Below are 18,386 nucleotides of genomic sequence, written 5' to 3' on the forward strand. Positions count from 1 at the left end.
AAATGAATATAATGTATTGTACTCAGAACTTCATTCACATTTCAAGCGCCAGCATGAGCGCTCTTTTTACGCATCGCGTCCCTCGATGTATCCTAGAAACCGATGGCACGGCTTAAAAATGGGGGTGCACTAACCTTTTTGACGACTTAAAATATATCACTTTACAGCAATTCGACTTTATATACAGAAATAATTATTTCTACCTTACTAATATAACTAATTTAATAGCGACGTCATAAGAAGACCCTCAAAAACATTCATATTTTTAATACATGTTGATTCCTGTACACCTATAACGAAACTATGGGCTAACCTTTCCTTGTCTGCACTGCGCGGCAGAACGATGGAGAATCTTGAGTGACTAACGTTACACCAAAGAAACTTGGGCAATGTTATGAAAGTACTCTTTGATTTTGTTCGTGAAGGTTGTCAACCCATCTGAATCTACAGAAATAACATACGCCTAAAGGTATGCTTAAGCTATTTTTGAACGAAACACACCAACAGCGTTAGTTCAGTTAAGTTTGTCACTTTTTTAGCAACCAACAGCTCGCTAGCTGGCTGGCCAGCTAACGTTAACGTTAACTATTAAGTTGTTACCATTTGACAGTTCATATAATTTCAAGCCTAGTAGTAGGCTAGGTAAGTTACCCCGATGCTATCAGATGCAACCAGCTAGTTACTGTCAAGGAGTATCTTGCAAAATGTCGATCACAGCATAACTTGGGAACTTGGGGGATGCTTGCATCGCATCGCACATTAACGTTGACGTTATGTCTCTCTCTGCCATTTTAAAGTTTTTGTTGATAGCAGTGCTAGCAGTTTGTTGTACCGAGGTGAAGTTAGTTTGATATTTGATATTCGGATATTCGACAGATTTTCAAAAAAAAATGTATGCGGCCAGTTTCACCCCGTGTTTGCAGACAATGTACAAACAGATGACCTGTCTACTTGCTCCCAGCCGACCTTAGGGACAGTCTAAAAAGTACCTTCTGAATTACCTTCATAGTCTTTTTTGTCAATAGCTTTGACATCATGTGACCTAGTGACTCCAACCCAATGCAGAATATTTATCCTATATGGGACTCATCAGACACACCCCTTTTTTGATAGTCTGTATGCACACTGTATTTTATATGAATATTTAGTAAAAAAATACATTATATCCTATATGAATGGTCCTCTTTTTTCAATACCTCCCAAGTCATGTGAACTAGTGACTCCAAACCAATGCAGAATAGTTATCCTATATGGGACTCATCGGGCACACCTCTTTTTATGGTCACTGTATGCACACTGTATTTTACATTAATATTTTAAAGGAAATACTTTATTTCATATAAGAAACAGTCTCCTTTTTTTCAATACCTCCCAGGTCATGTGACCTAGTGACTCCAAACCAATGCAGAATTGTTATCCTATATGGGACTCATCGGGCACACCTCTTTTTATGATCACTGTATGCACACTGTATTTTATATGAATATTTTGTAAAAAAAATACATTATTTACCATAAGAAACGGTCTCCTTTTTTTCAATACCTCCCAAGCCATGCGACCTAGTGACTCCAAACCAATGCAGAATAGTTATCCTATATGGGACTCATCGGGCACACCTCTTTTTATGGTCACTGTATGTACACTGTATTTTTTATGAATATTTTAAAGAAAATACATTATTTCATATAAGAAACAGTCTTCTTTTTTTCAATACCTCCCAGGTCATGTGACCTAGTGACTCCAAACCAATGCAGAATTGTTATCCTATATGGGACTCATCAGACACACCTCTTTTTATATTCACTGTATGCACACTGTATTTTTTATGAATATTTTAAAGAAAATACATTATTTCATATAAGAAACAGTCTCCTTTTTTTCAATACCTCCCAGGTCATGTGACCTAGTGACTCCAAACCAATGCAGAATAGTTATCCTATATGGGACTCATCGGGCACACCTCTTTTTATGGTCACTGTATGCACACTGTATTTTATATGAATATTTTAAATAAAATACATTATTTCCCATAAGGAATGGTCTCCTTTTTTTCAATACCTCCTAAGCCATGTGACCTAGTGTCTCCAAACCAATGCAGAATAGTTATCCTATATGGGACTCATCAGACACACCTCTTTTTATGGTCACTGTATGCACACTGTATTTTATATGAATATTTTGTAAAAAAATACGTTATTTCCTATATGAATGGTCCTCTTTTTTCAATACCTCCCAAGTCATGTGACCTAGTGACTCCAAACCAATGCAGAATAGTTATCCTATATGGGACCCATCGGGCACACCTCTTTTTATGGTCACTGTATGCACACTGTATTTTATATGAATATTTTAAAGAAAATACATTATTTCCCATGAGGAATGGTCTCCTTTTTTTCAATACCTCCCAAGCCATGTGACCTAGTGACTCCAAACCAATGCAGAATAGTTACCCTATATGGGACTCATCAGACACACCTCTTCCTATAACCATTGAAAGCACACTATTTTATATTAATATTTTAAAGAAAATACATCGTTTCCTATAAGGAATGGTCTCCTTTTTCAATACCCCCCCCCCCCCCCCCAAGGGAAGTGACGTAGGGACACCAAACCAATGCAGAATATCCTTTATGGGACTAGTCAGACACACCTCAAATTAATATAATTTTTGCACGTACTATTTTATAGTACCCATTTGTTTCCTATGGAAACTGTGTTTTCTCAATACCTTCCATATAATAGTAGATGCCAAATCATTTTTCATATTGAGGTGTGTCTGATAACTACCCCATAGCAGAACAGTTCTGTATTGATCTGTGTTGTCTAGGACCCCTTATATGGCAGCTATTGAGCAAAAAGCTGTTTTCCATAGGAAATAAATATGATTCTTTAAAAAAAATTAAATATAATAGTTCATGCAAAATATTATTTCACATTGACATGTGTCTGATTATTATCACATAGCAGAACAGTTCTATGTTGATCTGTGATGTCTAGCGAGAAAAAAGCTTGCGAGGTATTGAAAAAAGGAGACCATTCATGATGGCAAATAATGCATTTTCTTAAAAATATTAATATAAAATACAGTGTGCATACAGAGACTATAAGAAGAGGTGTGTCTTATTAGTCCCACATAGGATAACTATTCTGCATTGGTTTGGAGTCACTAGGTCACATGGCTTGGGAGGGATTGAAAAAAAGGAGACTGTTTCTTATATGAAATAATGTATTTTCTTTAAAATATTAATGTAAAATACAGTGTGCATACAGTGACCATAAAAAGAGGTGTGCCTGATGAGTCCCATATAGGATAACTATTCTGCATTGGTTTGGAGTCACTAGGTCGCATGGCTTGGGAGGTATTGAAAAAAAGGAGGCCGTTTCTTATGGTAAATAATGTATTTTCTTTAAAATATTCATATAAAATACAGTGTGCATACAGTGACTATAAAAAGAGGTGTGCCCAATGAGTCCCATATAGGATAACTATTCTGCATTGGTTTGGAGTCACTAGGTCACATGACTTGGGAGGTATTGAAAAAAGAGAACCATTCATATAGGAAATATAATGTATTTTTTTTACAAAATATTCATATAAAATACAGTGTGCATACAGTGACCATAAAAAGAGGTGTGCCCGATGAGTCCCATATAGGATAACTATTCTGCATTGGTTTGGAGTCACTAGGTCACATGACTTGGGAGGTATTGAAAAAAGAGGACCATTCATATAGGAAATAATGTATTTTTTTTACAAAATATTCACATAAAATACAGTGTGCATACAATGACCATAAAAAGAGGTGTGTCTGATGAGTCCCATATAGGATAACTATTCTGCATTGGTTTGGAGTCACTAGGTCACATGGCTTGGGAGGGATTGAAAAAAGGAGACTGTTTCTTATATGAAATAATGTATTTTCTTTAAAATATTAATGTAAAATACAGTGTGCATACAGTGACCATAAAAAGAGGTGTGCCTGATGAGTCCCATATAGGATAACTATTCTGCATTGGTTTGGAGTCACTAGGTCGCATGGCTTGGGAGGTATTGAAAAAAGGGAGGCCGTTTCTTATGGTAAATAATGTATTTTCTTTAAAATATTCATATAAGATACAGTGTGCATACAGTGACTATAAAAAGAGGTGTGCCCAATGAGTCCCATATAGGATAACTATTCTGCATTGGTTTGGAGTCACTAGGTCACATGAATTGGGAGGTATTGAAAAAAGAGGACCATTCATATAGGAAATAATGTATTTTTTTCACAAAATATTCATATAAAATACAGTGTGCATACAGTGACCATAAAAAGAGGTGTGCCCGATGAGTCCCATATAGGATAACTATTCTGCATTGGTTTGTAGTCACTAGGTCACATGGCTTGGGAGGTATTGAAAAAAAGGAGACTGTTTCTTATATGAAATAATGTATTTTCTTTAAAATATTAATGTAAAATACAGTGTGCATACAGTGACCATAAAAAGAGGTGTGCCTGATGAGTCCCATATAGGATAACTATTCTGCATTGGTTTGGAGTCACTAGGTCACATGAATTGGGAGGTATTGAAAAAAGAGGACCATTCATATAGGAAATAATGTATTTTTTTCACAAAATATTCATATAGCATACAGTGACCATAAAAAGAGGTGTGCCCGATGAGTCCCATATAGGATAACTATTCTGCATTGGTTTGGAGTCACTAGGTCACATGACTTGGGAGGTATTGAAAAAAGAGGACCATTCATATAGGAAATAATGTATTTTTTTTACAAAATATTCATATAAAATACAGTGTGCATACAGTGACCATAAAAAGAGGTGTGCCCGATGAGTCCCATATAGGATAACTATTCTGCATTGGTTTGGAGTCACTAGGTCACATGACTTGGGAGGTATTGAAAAAAGAGGACCATTCATATAGGAAATAATGTATTTTTTTTACAAAATATTCACATAAAATACAGTGTGCATACAATGACCATAAAAAGAGGTGTGTCTGATGAGTCCCATATAGGATAACTATTCTGCATTGGTTTGGAGTCACTAGGTCACATGGCTTGGGAGGGATTGAAAAAAGGAGACTGTTTCTTATATGAAATAATGTATTTTCTTTAAAATATTAATGTAAAATACAGTGTGCATACAGTGACCATAAAAAGAGGTGTGCCTGATGAGTCCCATATAGGATAACTATTCTGCATTGGTTTGGAGTCACTAGGTCGCATGGCTTGGGAGGTATTGAAAAAAGGGAGGCCGTTTCTTATGGTAAATAATGTATTTTCTTTAAAATATTCATATAAGATACAGTGTGCATACAGTGACTATAAAAAGAGGTGTGCCCAATGAGTCCCATATAGGATAACTATTCTGCATTGGTTTGGAGTCACTAGGTCACATGAATTGGGAGGTATTGAAAAAAGAGGACCATTCATATAGGAAATAATGTATTTTTTTCACAAAATATTCATATAAAATACAGTGTGCATACAGTGACCATAAAAAGAGGTGTGCCCGATGAGTCCCATATAGGATAACTATTCTGCATTGGTTTGTAGTCACTAGGTCACATGGCTTGGGAGGTATTGAAAAAAAGGAGACTGTTTCTTATATGAAATAATGTATTTTCTTTAAAATATTAATGTAAAATACAGTGTGCATACAGTGACCATAAAAAGAGGTGTGCCTGATGAGTCCCATATAGGATAACTATTCTGCATTGGTTTGGAGTCACTAGGTCACATGAATTGGGAGGTATTGAAAAAAGAGGACCATTCATATAGGAAATAATGTATTTTTTTCACAAAATATTCATATAGCATACAGTGACCATAAAAAGAGGTGTGCCCGATGAGTCCCATATAGGATAACTATTCTGCATTGGTTTGGAGTCACTAGGTCACATGACTTGGGAGGTATTGAAAAAAGAGGACCATTCATATAGGAAATAATGTATTTTTTTTACAAAATATTCATATAAAATACAGTGTGCATACAGTGACCATAAAAAGAGGTGTGCCTGATGAGTCCCATATAGGATAACTATTCTGCATTGGTTTGGATTCACTAGGTCGCATGGCTTGGGAGGTATTGAAAAAAAGGAGACAGTTTCTTATGGTAAATAATGTATTATCTTTAAAATATTCATATAAAATACAGTGTGCATACAGTGATCATAAAAAGAGGTGTGCCCGATGAGTCCCATATAGGATAACAATTCTGCATTGGTTTGGAGTCACTAGGTCACATGACCTGGGAGGTATTGAAAAAAAGGAGACTGTTTCTTATATGAAATAATGTATTATCTTTAAAATATTCATATCAAATACAGTGTGCATACAGTGATCATAAAAAGAGGTGTGCCTGATGAGTCCCATATAGGATAACAATTCTGCATTGGTTTGGAGTCACTAGGTCACATGACTTGGGAGGTATTGAAAAAAAGGAGACTGTTTCTTATATGAAATAATGTATTTTCTTTAAAATATTCATATAAAATACAGTGTGCATACAGTGACTATAAAAAGAGGTGTGCCCGATGAGTCCTATATAGGATAATTATTCTGCATTGGTTTGGAGTCACTAGGTCACATGACCTGGGAGGTATTGAAAAAAAGGAGACTGTTTCTTATATGAAATAATGTATTTTCTTTAAAATATTCATAAAAAATACAGTGTGCATACAGTGACCATAAAAAGAGGTGTGCCCGATGAGTCCCATATAGGATAACTATTCTGCATTGGTTTAGAGTCACTAGGTCGCATGGCTTGGGAGGTATTGAAAAAAAGGAGACCGTTTCTTATGATAAATAATGTATTATCTTTAAAATATTCATATAAAATACAGTGTGCATACAGTGACTATAAAAAGAAGTGTGTCTGATGAGTCCCATATAGGATAACTATTTTGAATTGGTTTGGAGTCACTAGGTCACATGATGTCAAAGCTATTGACAAAAAAGACTATGAAGGTAATTCAGAAGTTACTTTTTAGACGGTCCCTATGGTCGGCTGGGAGCAAGTAGACAGGTCATCTGTTTGTACATTGTCTGCAAACACGGGTTGAAACCGGCAGCATAATTTTTTTTTTTTGAATATCTGTCGAATATCCGAATATCAAATATCAAACTAACTTCACCTCGGTGTTTGTTGTTCTAGTCTCCAACCAATAACTTCTTTCTATTCCAGTTGACACGCTAGCTAGCTGACACCAAATTCGTCCAAACCGTGGGCAAAGTTGACTCTGTTTTTGTCTTGTATTTTGAGGTGGACTAACCTGTCGACTCGTTGGTTGGCTAACAAGCAGTTTTGCTGATGGAGAACTTTATTCTATATGAAGAAATAGGGAGAGGAAGCAAGTCCGTTGTATACAAAGGTAGAAGAAAAGGTAGTATTCACTTTGTTGCAATTATTTGCAGCGAGAAATCAAAAAGACCCGAATTAACAAACCACGTAAGTAATGTTTTAGTTTAACTCGATTTAGGCCTACCTTTAAGATTATCTTTTTATTTATGTAGAAGAAATGTTAGGCCAAATGTCAAGTCTGTTTAGAATAGATGTCTAACTTTCCTCATCTGCCGTTTTGACAGGTGCGGCTGACTCATGATATCCAACACGATAATGTGGTGTCATTCTATGAGTGGTATGAAACCAGTAATCATCTATGGCTCGTTGTGGAGTTGTGCACTGGTGAGATCATGTTGTAATTCAACGTTATTAATTATTATAGTTAGAAGTGAGAATACTAATTAAGAATACAATTTTAATCTGATGAGTACAGTCTGCTGTGACACAGGAAAGAGATATTTAGTCAGGCTACCTGTTTTGCCATCTTTGCTTGCTTCATGGACTTCTCTTCTCTATTTTTGAACTAACTTGGGATTGTTACTCTTTACAAACAATGGCTTATCTTTAACCTGTTTTTTTTTTTTTTTGCATCCTCAGGAGGCTCACTTGAAGCAGTTATATCTCAAGATGAATGTCTCTCTGAAGATGTTGTCAGAGAATTTGGAATTGACCTTGTCAGAGGGTTGAAGCACATCCATGAATCTGGTATCGTGTTCTCTGATCTCACTCCTGCTAAGGTATAGTGATCAACCTGCCCTCTCAGCTTAGTGGGTGCAAATACCCACTTTGTGTATCACACTGGGTGCAACTTCATGTCTTTGCCTGCAGATTTTACTGGATGGTCCTGGTACACTGAAGTACTCAAATTTCTGTCTGGCCAGAGCCGAGGGTGAAAGCCTGGAAGAGTTCTTTACCTTGGTCCTGTCAGCAGAACCAGGGGCTGGAGACAGCAAAGACACGGCCCTCAGTAAAAACATAAAGAATCGAATCCAAGGTAACATACAGTGGTGCTAGACACTAGAATTTCTCATTTTTGGAAAATATGCATAAGTATGACCTGAAATATGTTCAGCTTTTCATTTAAAGAAGCAAAAACGCTATAGGGAAGCTAATGGGATATGTATCCATAGAAAATATTAAGTGGCCGTAGTTTGAAAAAATGTGCACGCACTTGCCTCCAAAAAGGGGTTTGAACCCCTATAAAACAACATCTACAATCTTAAAAATTATCAGTTTTTTAGTGTCATACAACAGTTGGGAGAGTTAGTGTGCAATGATGCCCTCAGTGTAACGGCATGGAGATAATCCATTTATCATTTTTACACGGATGAACAGATAGAGTAATGATTTGTAGTATTACTGTATAACAAGCACACATTTGGAAGAGAGTGTGACAAAACAAGCAAGAAAATTATAGTCATAGCCACTTTGTGTGCAGAATTCTGTAGGGGCTGTCTTCAAAGCACCACCAGCAAGCACACTTCTGACTTGAAGCACAAAGGGCTTTTACAAAAGAGACAGCCCATCTCTGGCTGTTTATCATGTTAGGAGCATATGCATACATCAAAATGGTTATTGTTTCACATTGTGTTGCTTTTTTAAAGTTATTTTTAATACAGAAACTCAACATAGCCCTTTTAATTAAGCATTATGGAGTTTTGCTCTAAACAAGCACATCAAAAAAAGCATGCAAAATCAACCAACAGTCTAGTCTAGAAAGCTCAGTAGTACAGGGGAACTTTGTTGTTCAAATACATTGATGTGACATAAGAATCTCTCAGAGTGATATTGATCTGTTTAGTTGAGGATGCTCCCCTTCCCCCTCCCTCCTTCAGGTTCTCCTGTGTACCATGCTCCTGAGTCTATCAGAGGAGAGCCCACCAGTGTCTCCAGCGACCTCTGGGCCTTAGGATGCATCTTCTACGAGATGTTTACAGGTGACATATACTGCCCTGAAACAGCAAACACAGAAGTGACCTTATTTGTTTTTCAAGATACATGTTGACTGACTGATGCATGTTCTAGGGACACCTCCATTCTTTTCCGAGACCTTCGCAGACTTGAGTGACCTCATTTTACACGAGAACCCCCCAACACCAAGGCAAAAAGGTAGCAACTATATGGATATGTCGGCAGGATCACTTTGTAAGTTTGTAATCTAAAAACTTTATTAAGAACATTAACCACTTCCCTTCACAGGAGCTGCCTGCTGTAAACTCAGCCCAGAATTTCAGAGCCTACTGACAGACTTGCTACAGAAAGATCCACAGAAGAGGTAAGCAGCGTAATGACTATCAATGTGTTACCAGGCTGTTTATGCTCACAAGGAGGGCCGCCCTGTAGTTTGTTAACAGTCTGTGCTATCCAGTGCCATGTCTTCATCTCCCTCTGCCTCTGCACAGGCTGGCTTGGGTGAGACTCCTGTCACACCCCTTCTGGAGGGGGGCGTTCTCAGATCAGCCTGCTTCAGAGGAGGAGGAGGAGGAGGAAGAAGAAGAGGACTCCCTGATTTCCAGGTAGAATACTTCACTACTCTTCCCCAAGGACTTTCTCCCCATTCTGCTGTAGGCCATAGACAGTGTACTGTTAGCAGATCAGTTTGTGTCCATAGTAATTTCCCTGTTAATTTGCTGTTATTGTTATTTTTGTTATTGTTGTTGTTATTACTGTAATTTCTTTGTTCACATGCATTTCATTGGGCTGCGGTAGCCATTTTTATAATCTTTTCCATTCTTTTTTTTCTCTGTACTCCCTGTCTCTTTGATCCTGCCTTACGTTATACACTCCCCGAATGAGCAAACATGCTTTGCACAGACTGTTTGAACAGCCCTCACTCTGATGAACAGTGAGCTCATTGTCCTGCCCTGTGAACACGTCACTCAGCTGGGCTAACTAGTAGCACCATAGGTCCCCCCCATCCTGCCCAGTGGCCCTACCAGCTGGGTAGTCTTACGGTGCCCGATGCCCCGAGCACCTCATACAGCTTCACTGTGGCACGCTGCCTCGATTGGATGCCTCATCTCGTTTCCGCCCACCTCAGCCTGTTGCTGTTGGGGCTCTGACAGGGCAAGGAACAAAGGGCTCACATGATCGGAACAAGGAGCCAGCACAACGCTTGCCCCGTAACAAGGATTAATGAGTCCTGTTGGCATCAGCAAAGGCCTGCGACCATTTGTCTACCTTATGTAACAGTGTGCCATTGATGTGGTTTCTCCATAGTCAGCCGACCCAGATAGCTGTAAAACTTCAGTTTGAGGCTCAATTATTCACCTGCACACAAAGCCCACTGAGCTGCCGTATGCAGTACCAGGCTCCATCCCATCCACTGCAGACTGCAGCACACTGTTGAGGCATGCACACACACCTGTCTGCTCTCTAGAGGAACAGGGCAGGCAAACCCTCACATTATTACACACAGGAAGAGACAGGAGCTTGTAGGGATGTGTATGGTGCCATGTTCTTTACCTAATATGTGTATACTCAGAATTTTGTTACATTGTCGTTGTCCTGTTTGTGCAGGATCTAGCTTTATACGTACAGTATGCATGATATACAGTTCTCAAAGTGACAACAGCAACTCTTAATGACTAAGGAGGTTTATAAAGTGCGTGTTCATTGTTAAAGGAATCAAACATCATACAATTTTTGCCCGTTATTGATTCTCTGTATCCCTGTAACAGAGAATTTTTAAAGCAGTAAGTCGTATTTAGTCGACTTATGATTCAGTGCTATCTACATGAAAAGCTGTTAATGGTACTCACTTACTGTTGTATCTACTACACAGGATTGGCAGGTTCATGCTTGTGAGTTGTATGTTGTAAATAATAGAATGGTTATAAAGGATAGTTGAGAGGCATTGACTGCCTAGAAAGATGACACCTGATACACCTTTTTGTAACTTGATAGAGGCAAGTAGTCAATTACATTGGGTGATTTGGATTTGGGAAACTTGAATCACAATGAATGGTGCCCCCACCCCGTGTAGTGTGGGAGTTGTTGCCATACTGTATGCAATTAAAAGGTGGTGGATTGGCAAGCATATGGCACAGGGTGGTGTAAACATGAGATGAGTCTGCGCTGCAGCTGCCTCTGTTTAGTGCCTGCGGGAAACTGAACCCAGTGGGCCCTCCTATACGTGATCTTATCTGTGTCTGTGTGTGTGTGTGTGTGTGTGTGTGTGTGTGTGTGTGTGTGTGTGTGTGTGTGTGTGTGTGTATGTTTCCCACAGCCTGCATATGGTGTCACTGGGGGCACAGGGATCAGAGGGGAGGCCCAGCAGGCTGCCGGGGCCAGGCAGCCCACACCTCAGCAAGTCGTTCACATTAGGTAATGGAGCAGGCCTGCACACCAGCACGTAGTGCCACCTCTACTGTACAGCACCACCCATGACACTCAATGACCTGAAAGCTTAAAGCACAGCAAGTGAATGAGTTAGGCTTCTGTTACAGTATTCCAACTATGCAACAGCCAGCAGCCTTTAGGGAGTGGGACGAGGACATGACTTGATATTAGGCAACACTGAGAGGACGACGTGATGTGCATGAACTATGTGCAATCCTAGTCCTACGTGATGGACATGATGGGGTGTGTGTGTGTGTGTGAGTGTGAGTGTGAGTGTGTGTATGGATGATTTACAAAAAGTCTGTCCCTGTGATCGTGTTCTACGTGCTAGTGTGTATCAGTGTGCATCCCGGCATGTCCCGCTGGATTAGGATTTAATCCCTTCATATAGTTCCCATGAAACTCTGAATGCTACCATCTCACTGGCTTTGTTACATAACTTTGTGCCTGCTGAAACATTTTCTGTCCTCATATATCATCCCTATAGCTTTTTTAAATGGATGATGTCCAGATTTGCAAAAAGGACAAGATGTGTCCATCACTTACACGGTCACCTATTCCCTGCTGCCACTGGGTTAGATGCATACATCTGTGGGCTCTTGTGTGATGCCCAGTTTGAACAGCTGTAAATCTGTCTCTTACAAATAATGCTGTTGTCCTCTCTCCACAGATAGTGTTACAGAGTTCAGACCCAAGTCTGCCTTGGACGATGATGCCAGAGAGACTGTCTTTCTTCTCAGGTAATAGGAAAGGTTCCACGTTTGTGCATCCATCAATGCAGTGGCAAAACACTGAAATTCCACACACAGACTTTGAATTATGAGGCACAAATACGGCATTAGAAATATTAAGGATACAATTGCAAGTCAAATTTAGAATTGGCTAAATACAGGTTAAGAGTCATTAGTTTATGTTGCTTTATAAAGAAGCTGATTGAAAGTTTCTCTAGAAATGACCATTGTGGGTATTCACTTTGTTATCCTCCAGGAAAAGATTGTTAGATTGTTCATTGTTAATGGTGGGGAAATGTGTAAAGAGCGTCCAGTAAACTCTGGTCATTATGTACTTGTATTCATGTCTGTTGCTTAGCTGGGCCAGGGCTTGTTTCCAGTGGCACACGCCACACAGACTGTATCAGGAACAACACGAGTGAACCCGGCTGTTTTTATCTGATTCCCCCCCCCCCAAGCTCCCGCGCGACCCCGAGAACAAGCAGTGCTGCCAGAGAGCCGGAGAGCGAGACGCCCGCGAGCAGAGTGAGTCCTGCCGGCCGCCACACTGCCACACAGGCGCCTCACGCTGCCAGACCTCGGACACTCCAGCTCTGCCATGCATTCTGAAAAGCCTCCTTGTGCTGGGGGAGCCTGTGGTCAGTTCAGGGAGCCAGTCTGTCATCGCTAATCATGAGATGGGCCTAACAAAGGTCTCATCAGGCAGCGAGCCAGTGTAAACACAACTGCAGTCCATACATTTATGCTGTCTGAGGATTGTCACTGAATCTGACTCGGCTCTGCCAGCATCTCTTGTACTGTCAGTTGTTATCAGTCGGGCAATGTGCAGTCGGTCTGTGGGCAGTACAGTACCTCAGCGGTCTGGAATGTGCCAGAGTTTGCCCAGTTCACAGTTGGGCAGAGTTGTCTTGTTAAGGATAAGGCGCCATCTACTGTATAGTACAGGAACTGCCTGGAATTCCTGGATGGCCACCAGGACTGAAGCACGGCTTATGTTGTTAGCAGTGTAATACTTAATCAAGCTTCATTCTGAGTAAAAGGTTAATTACATGCACTGATACCTGTGTCCACTCTTGTCCAGGGAGACGATGAACTGGTGGATGGCCAGACTGACATCATGTCCTACATTAAGGAGCTGTTGTACACGGACGCTGACCTGGCAGTCACACCTATCATGGATAATCCAAAGGTGAGCCGTTCTGAAGACCCCTGCCAGCCAAAAATGCTTTACTGATCAGTGCCATAAACAAGCACATAGCATGTTCTAGCACTGGAAGTACTAGTGCACTGTACCATACACATGAATGCATTATTACCTGAATTACACCTATTTGCAATATTTATTTTATTTTGTTAGTTATTTCAGGAGGCCTAAATTACAGTTCCAAGGAAGAGTAACATTTTAGAATTTTAGATTGAATTCCATTCTCTTACTGTGCTATGGTATCTGTGGATGCTTATCACTGTGGATACCAGTAAATATTTTGGTCAACAAACAAGCACATACTAGTGATAGGATCTAGAACAAAAATAATCACAGGCATCTTTGACATGGAACTAAATGTTGTAGGGAACTGGAATGCAATTCAGCTTTTATTATAATTCTAGTAGTTGTTTTATAACTGTGCTGGTGTGGATGTTTTGTGCATGCACACTTGATGATGCACGACATGTTTTTACATGACTGAACTTGTTTATGTTTAGTAGTTGTCTACAAAATATGGTAGTCTAGCTGTTGTGACAAGACTTTGTAATAGCGCAAAATATACAGCCTAACCCTAGATCTAAATTTGGGCAAAGTAGTCACATTTTTAACATCTTTGTGAATGAACAGATTATGAAGAGTGCTCCTCTACGATTTGACTCAAAGACACTCTGTGTTCCAGCGTACTCAGGTATACCCACCCATCACACATAAACTCACATCGTAAAACTAACAAAACTACTCATCCAAATAAACAAATGCATAAAGTGCCTGTACACACATGTAGATGCATACTCATAGAGCCTGTCCCGTGCCCATGCTGAGCTGACCGTCAGTGTTGTGCTGCAGCTGAGAGGCTGGTGTCGCTGAGCCCGGAGGAGTGGTCTGCGTTTCTGCAGCAGCTAAGCGCTGCCCTGGAGGTGACCGACAGCACCAAGGGCTCCACGCCGCGCGCCAAACTCAACCTACTCAGCTACCTGTGCTGCATCACCCCCGGCAACCGCACCCTCACCACCCGCCTCATCAACTCCTCCCTGGTACAGTAGAGCTTGCAACACACACACACACACACACACACATTCATGCCCACACATACAAAAGCATGAGGCATTCACATGCTTAGGGGTTTGCTGTTGCAATACAACCTCCATGGCCTAAAGCCCCCATAAACACACACACACACACACACACACGTAGTGCAGAGTGGAACCTTGTCCTCTTGGCGGTGCGAAAATAACATCTGTTGAGTTGGAGGCTCATGTGCCCCATACATTATTCATGCATCTACGATATATGAAACATTAATGATTCATTATGATACTGTACGGCCAAGAGGAGAGGGGAAAAAATCTCATGGCCAGCTGTCACGCTTCAATAAAAAGCGGCTTTATGATGCATTATGAATTGTTTTCAATTTATCAATTATGCATCGGACACATGGGTTTCAAAGGGAATGGTCTCTGAACTGACTAAGGCATCTTGTTGACTGCCCTTCCCTGCCTTGCGCTCTGTGGCCAGTGGCTATACTCTCTGGGTCAATCATCAGGACGTGGTGTCCAGCGGAGGGTGGAGTGGGCAGTGCCAGGGTGGTGGCTGGCTGGCACGCTCCGACTGGCTCTGTTGAGAGGGAAGCACAGTAAGACTGAGACTGGCATGTCACGCTCCGACTGGCTCTGTTGAGAGGGAAGCACAGTAACAATGGGCTAATAGGCGGGCCCAGGAAGCCAATAGCCACAGCTTGGAAAACAATCTTTGTTTTTCCTCTTCCTCCCGCTGACCTTTGATGTGAAACTGTAATCACACGGCAGGATATCGTATCAGCCGCCACATACTGCTGCTGGACGCATAGAGGAATGGGCTGAGATCTTTCTACCGGTGAAGCGAATACATTTCAGATCGGGGTGGGTAGTGTAGCACGACAGAGTTACAAGGTCACCTTAAGGAGAGAAAATTATTTACCTTTTTTCGTTTGTATTTGAAGAGTAATATTGAAATATTGAGTAGAAAGTGAAGATTTTAAGAATTCAGTCAAAATGTGAAGAATAAGAAGTATTTCAACTTAACTGATTAGACTTTATTCTCAACATTTCAACTTTATTATTTAAATCATAATATAATTTTTGAACATATAATTATTATATTATATTATAAATATGAAATTATAATATTTTCATGATAAAAATCAGACATAAAAAAAATCTTGTTCTCCTTAATGTGGCCCTAATACTCTGCCGTAGTATAAGCAGAGTATTAGGGCCAGCATACACAGGTCTTAATGTTTTCTGTATTGGGTTTTCTCAGTTTGGAGTTTACTATAGTTTACTGTTCCCCTCCTCTCTATGGCCTCTGGATGTTGTAGTTTTCTGTATGTCCAAAGTCCTCCAGGTTGAGTGTTATGTCCAGTCAGTAGATGCCCTTATGATTACCTGTAGCTGGTAATGCACAGTTTAACTAAGAGGTCTATACAGCCTTTCTCAAACTTCTTTGACCTGAGGCCCGGTCATGGCAGACTTTGGGGTCATAGGGCCCACATACACGTACCCCCCCCCCCCACACACACACACACATACACATCAAATTATCATGATGATTATCATAGTTTATCATCATAGATTATCATCATATCACAGTTATTATTATGCTATATTGTTATACATGCACTTTCACTTCAAAGCAGTCAATGTTTAAAGTGCTAACATTGTTCACAAAACGTTTGTGAAAACATGCACATCAGAGGACTGCTTTACTAATGTAAGATATAATAATTATAATAGTTAAGTTAATTGCTTTTGCATGGTTGCATGATGCTAGCATGAGAAATACTTCTCAAAACAACAGCAACTATATGGGTGCTATTGTTTTGGAATGTTTCCCTCGTGTAAGCAATGCATCATACACTGGCAGGCAAATAAAGAATATCTGGGTTCATTGAATTCAACATAGAATTGTAGAACCTTCAATGGTAAACGGCGGAGCAGATAAGCGTAAATCTCTGGAGATCTTTAATAGGAAGACTAATAAGGCTACAATATCTTTTGGCCACTTTATATTCAAATTTGACTATACTCAGAGGCCTACTCAATGCTAGACAGTGTATTATACAGTCTCTGCTCTGTTTATATGGAAATTGCAAGAATCCACGTAGTTCTATTAAATGCCGTTAAATAAATAAACAGCCTTCCGACAGGTTGAAGCGGAGCTTTACTACCAACGTTATCGGGTAGTTTCGGTTTCTGTCGCGCGCACACATGCATTGAATGAACGCTCATACCACTACTTAATTGTACGGCTCTATGTCTAATGACATCGAATTAGCAAGTATTTCCTCCTGAATGCAGAAACGTTTGTTTTCTTTTTCTGTCAGTCCGCGGTTCCTTGATCAATTGCGCAGCAAATTATCACACGAAGCACCGGGCCTAATTTCACTCCACGGCTCCGCGGACCAGCAGTCTCCGGTCCGCGGACCATAGTTTGAGAAACGCTGCTATGATAGTGTATTTTGGTTATTGTTTGTTAGGCATGGCTGTGGAACTGCAGGTGACCAGCAGGTGGCACTGCAGTGATACTGCTGCTTCTGTAGTGTTGTGTGTTTTGATGAGCCCCTGGTGAGATATGTACATGTACTGTGTGTATCTAATAGCAAAATTATTCATCAGATGTGTTTGAAAATATTACAAATTGATATACTTCATAAATATAGAATTCAAGTTGGCAATATGAAGGAGCTATCAACAATATCAACAATAACATAGCCATTTTGTATAGGGCTGTTTCTTAGTATATTTGTGCATGAATGGGAGGCAATATATGTATATTTATATATTATTGTTTGTATTAATTTATTTATTTTCTGGTGCAGAGGTATTATAAACAACATGGATGAAGTGTTTGATGTAAAGAAACAGTATGTAAAGAACCTATGAGATACTAATAGCCTGTGTGTTTTAAATAGTAATCAATTTAGTTTCAATTTAGGATTAGAATCAGGAATAATTGTGTATTTTAAATAATCTGTTCATGTCAATCACACAAAAAAAAATACGTACATTTTTGCATGTTTTCTTCCTGGTATACAGTATAGTTGTGATGCTTTTAGAAATGCTTCCAAATGATGTAGAAACGGCGTCCCTTTGCCAGTAATAAACTAGTTCACTCCGCTTCTCTCTGGCAGTTCCCAGTGTTGACCCAGCAGCTGCGTGTGGCCCCAAACTGGGATGTGTGAGTATGATGCTTTCCCTCCTGTCTGCACTGTGAGTAGAGGGGCTCTGAGAGGAGGCCTAGATCTGCAACACCATGAGAGGTCATGCTCATCAATAGCATCTCATAGATTAACTATGCATGTGTAAGAAACAACACTGGGCTGTTTGCCATTGCACTATTTATGTCATATAACATTAGGTATTCTGGTGGAGGAATTCTGAGGTGTGTGTGTGTGTGTGTGTGTGTGTGTGTGTATTACAGGAAGACCAAAGTGATGCGATTGCAAGGTCTGCTGGCTCTACACTGCACAGAGCTCAATGAAGACACGGCCATATCAGAGGTCAGTGTCCATTTACCATGTGGTACAACAGATGCAAACTCTGACACATCCAATCACACACACTCAGTTCCTCTCATTTGTTTAACTGCAGTTGTTCACTACCCCCATCAGACTCACACGCACTCCCACTCATTCCCACTCCACACAAGGTTCAGACTCACTGCCTCCCACACGTGATGTGTCTGATCTTGCGTCTGTGCAGTGTCTCTCGTCATGGCTGT

General features: G+C 40.1%; 1 protein-coding gene across 1 annotated transcript in view; it reads left to right on the forward strand.

Moving 5' to 3' along the window:
- The first annotated feature begins 350 nt into the window (after positions 1-350).
- Positions 351-18,386, forward strand: part of ulk4 (unc-51 like kinase 4) — an 87,928-nt gene continuing 69,892 nt past the window's right edge. The window contains exons 1-17 of the mRNA XM_076281124.1: positions 351-469; positions 7,269-7,454; positions 7,592-7,691; positions 7,947-8,086; positions 8,178-8,343; positions 9,185-9,286; positions 9,375-9,458; positions 9,549-9,624; positions 9,752-9,865; positions 11,578-11,675; positions 12,361-12,430; positions 12,880-12,946; positions 13,503-13,610; positions 14,256-14,316; positions 14,475-14,662; positions 17,797-17,843; positions 18,087-18,165. Of these exons, the coding sequence (XP_076137239.1) occupies positions 7,317-7,454; positions 7,592-7,691; positions 7,947-8,086; positions 8,178-8,343; positions 9,185-9,286; positions 9,375-9,458; positions 9,549-9,624; positions 9,752-9,865; positions 11,578-11,675; positions 12,361-12,430; positions 12,880-12,946; positions 13,503-13,610; positions 14,256-14,316; positions 14,475-14,662; positions 17,797-17,843; positions 18,087-18,165 (1,638 nt within the window). The 5' untranslated portion in view covers positions 351-469; positions 7,269-7,316. The remainder of the gene's footprint in view (positions 470-7,268; positions 7,455-7,591; positions 7,692-7,946; positions 8,087-8,177; positions 8,344-9,184; positions 9,287-9,374; positions 9,459-9,548; positions 9,625-9,751; positions 9,866-11,577; positions 11,676-12,360; positions 12,431-12,879; positions 12,947-13,502; positions 13,611-14,255; positions 14,317-14,474; positions 14,663-17,796; positions 17,844-18,086; positions 18,166-18,386) is intronic.

Source organism: Alosa pseudoharengus, unplaced genomic scaffold, assembly GCF_046254945.1.
Source record: "Alosa pseudoharengus isolate Yale_2024_CS ecotype anadromous, Long Island Sound unplaced genomic scaffold, YU_APseudo_1.1 YU_APseudo_1.1_scf_12, whole genome shotgun sequence".
Classification (NCBI taxonomy): domain Eukaryota; kingdom Metazoa; phylum Chordata; class Actinopteri; order Clupeiformes; family Clupeidae; genus Alosa; species Alosa pseudoharengus.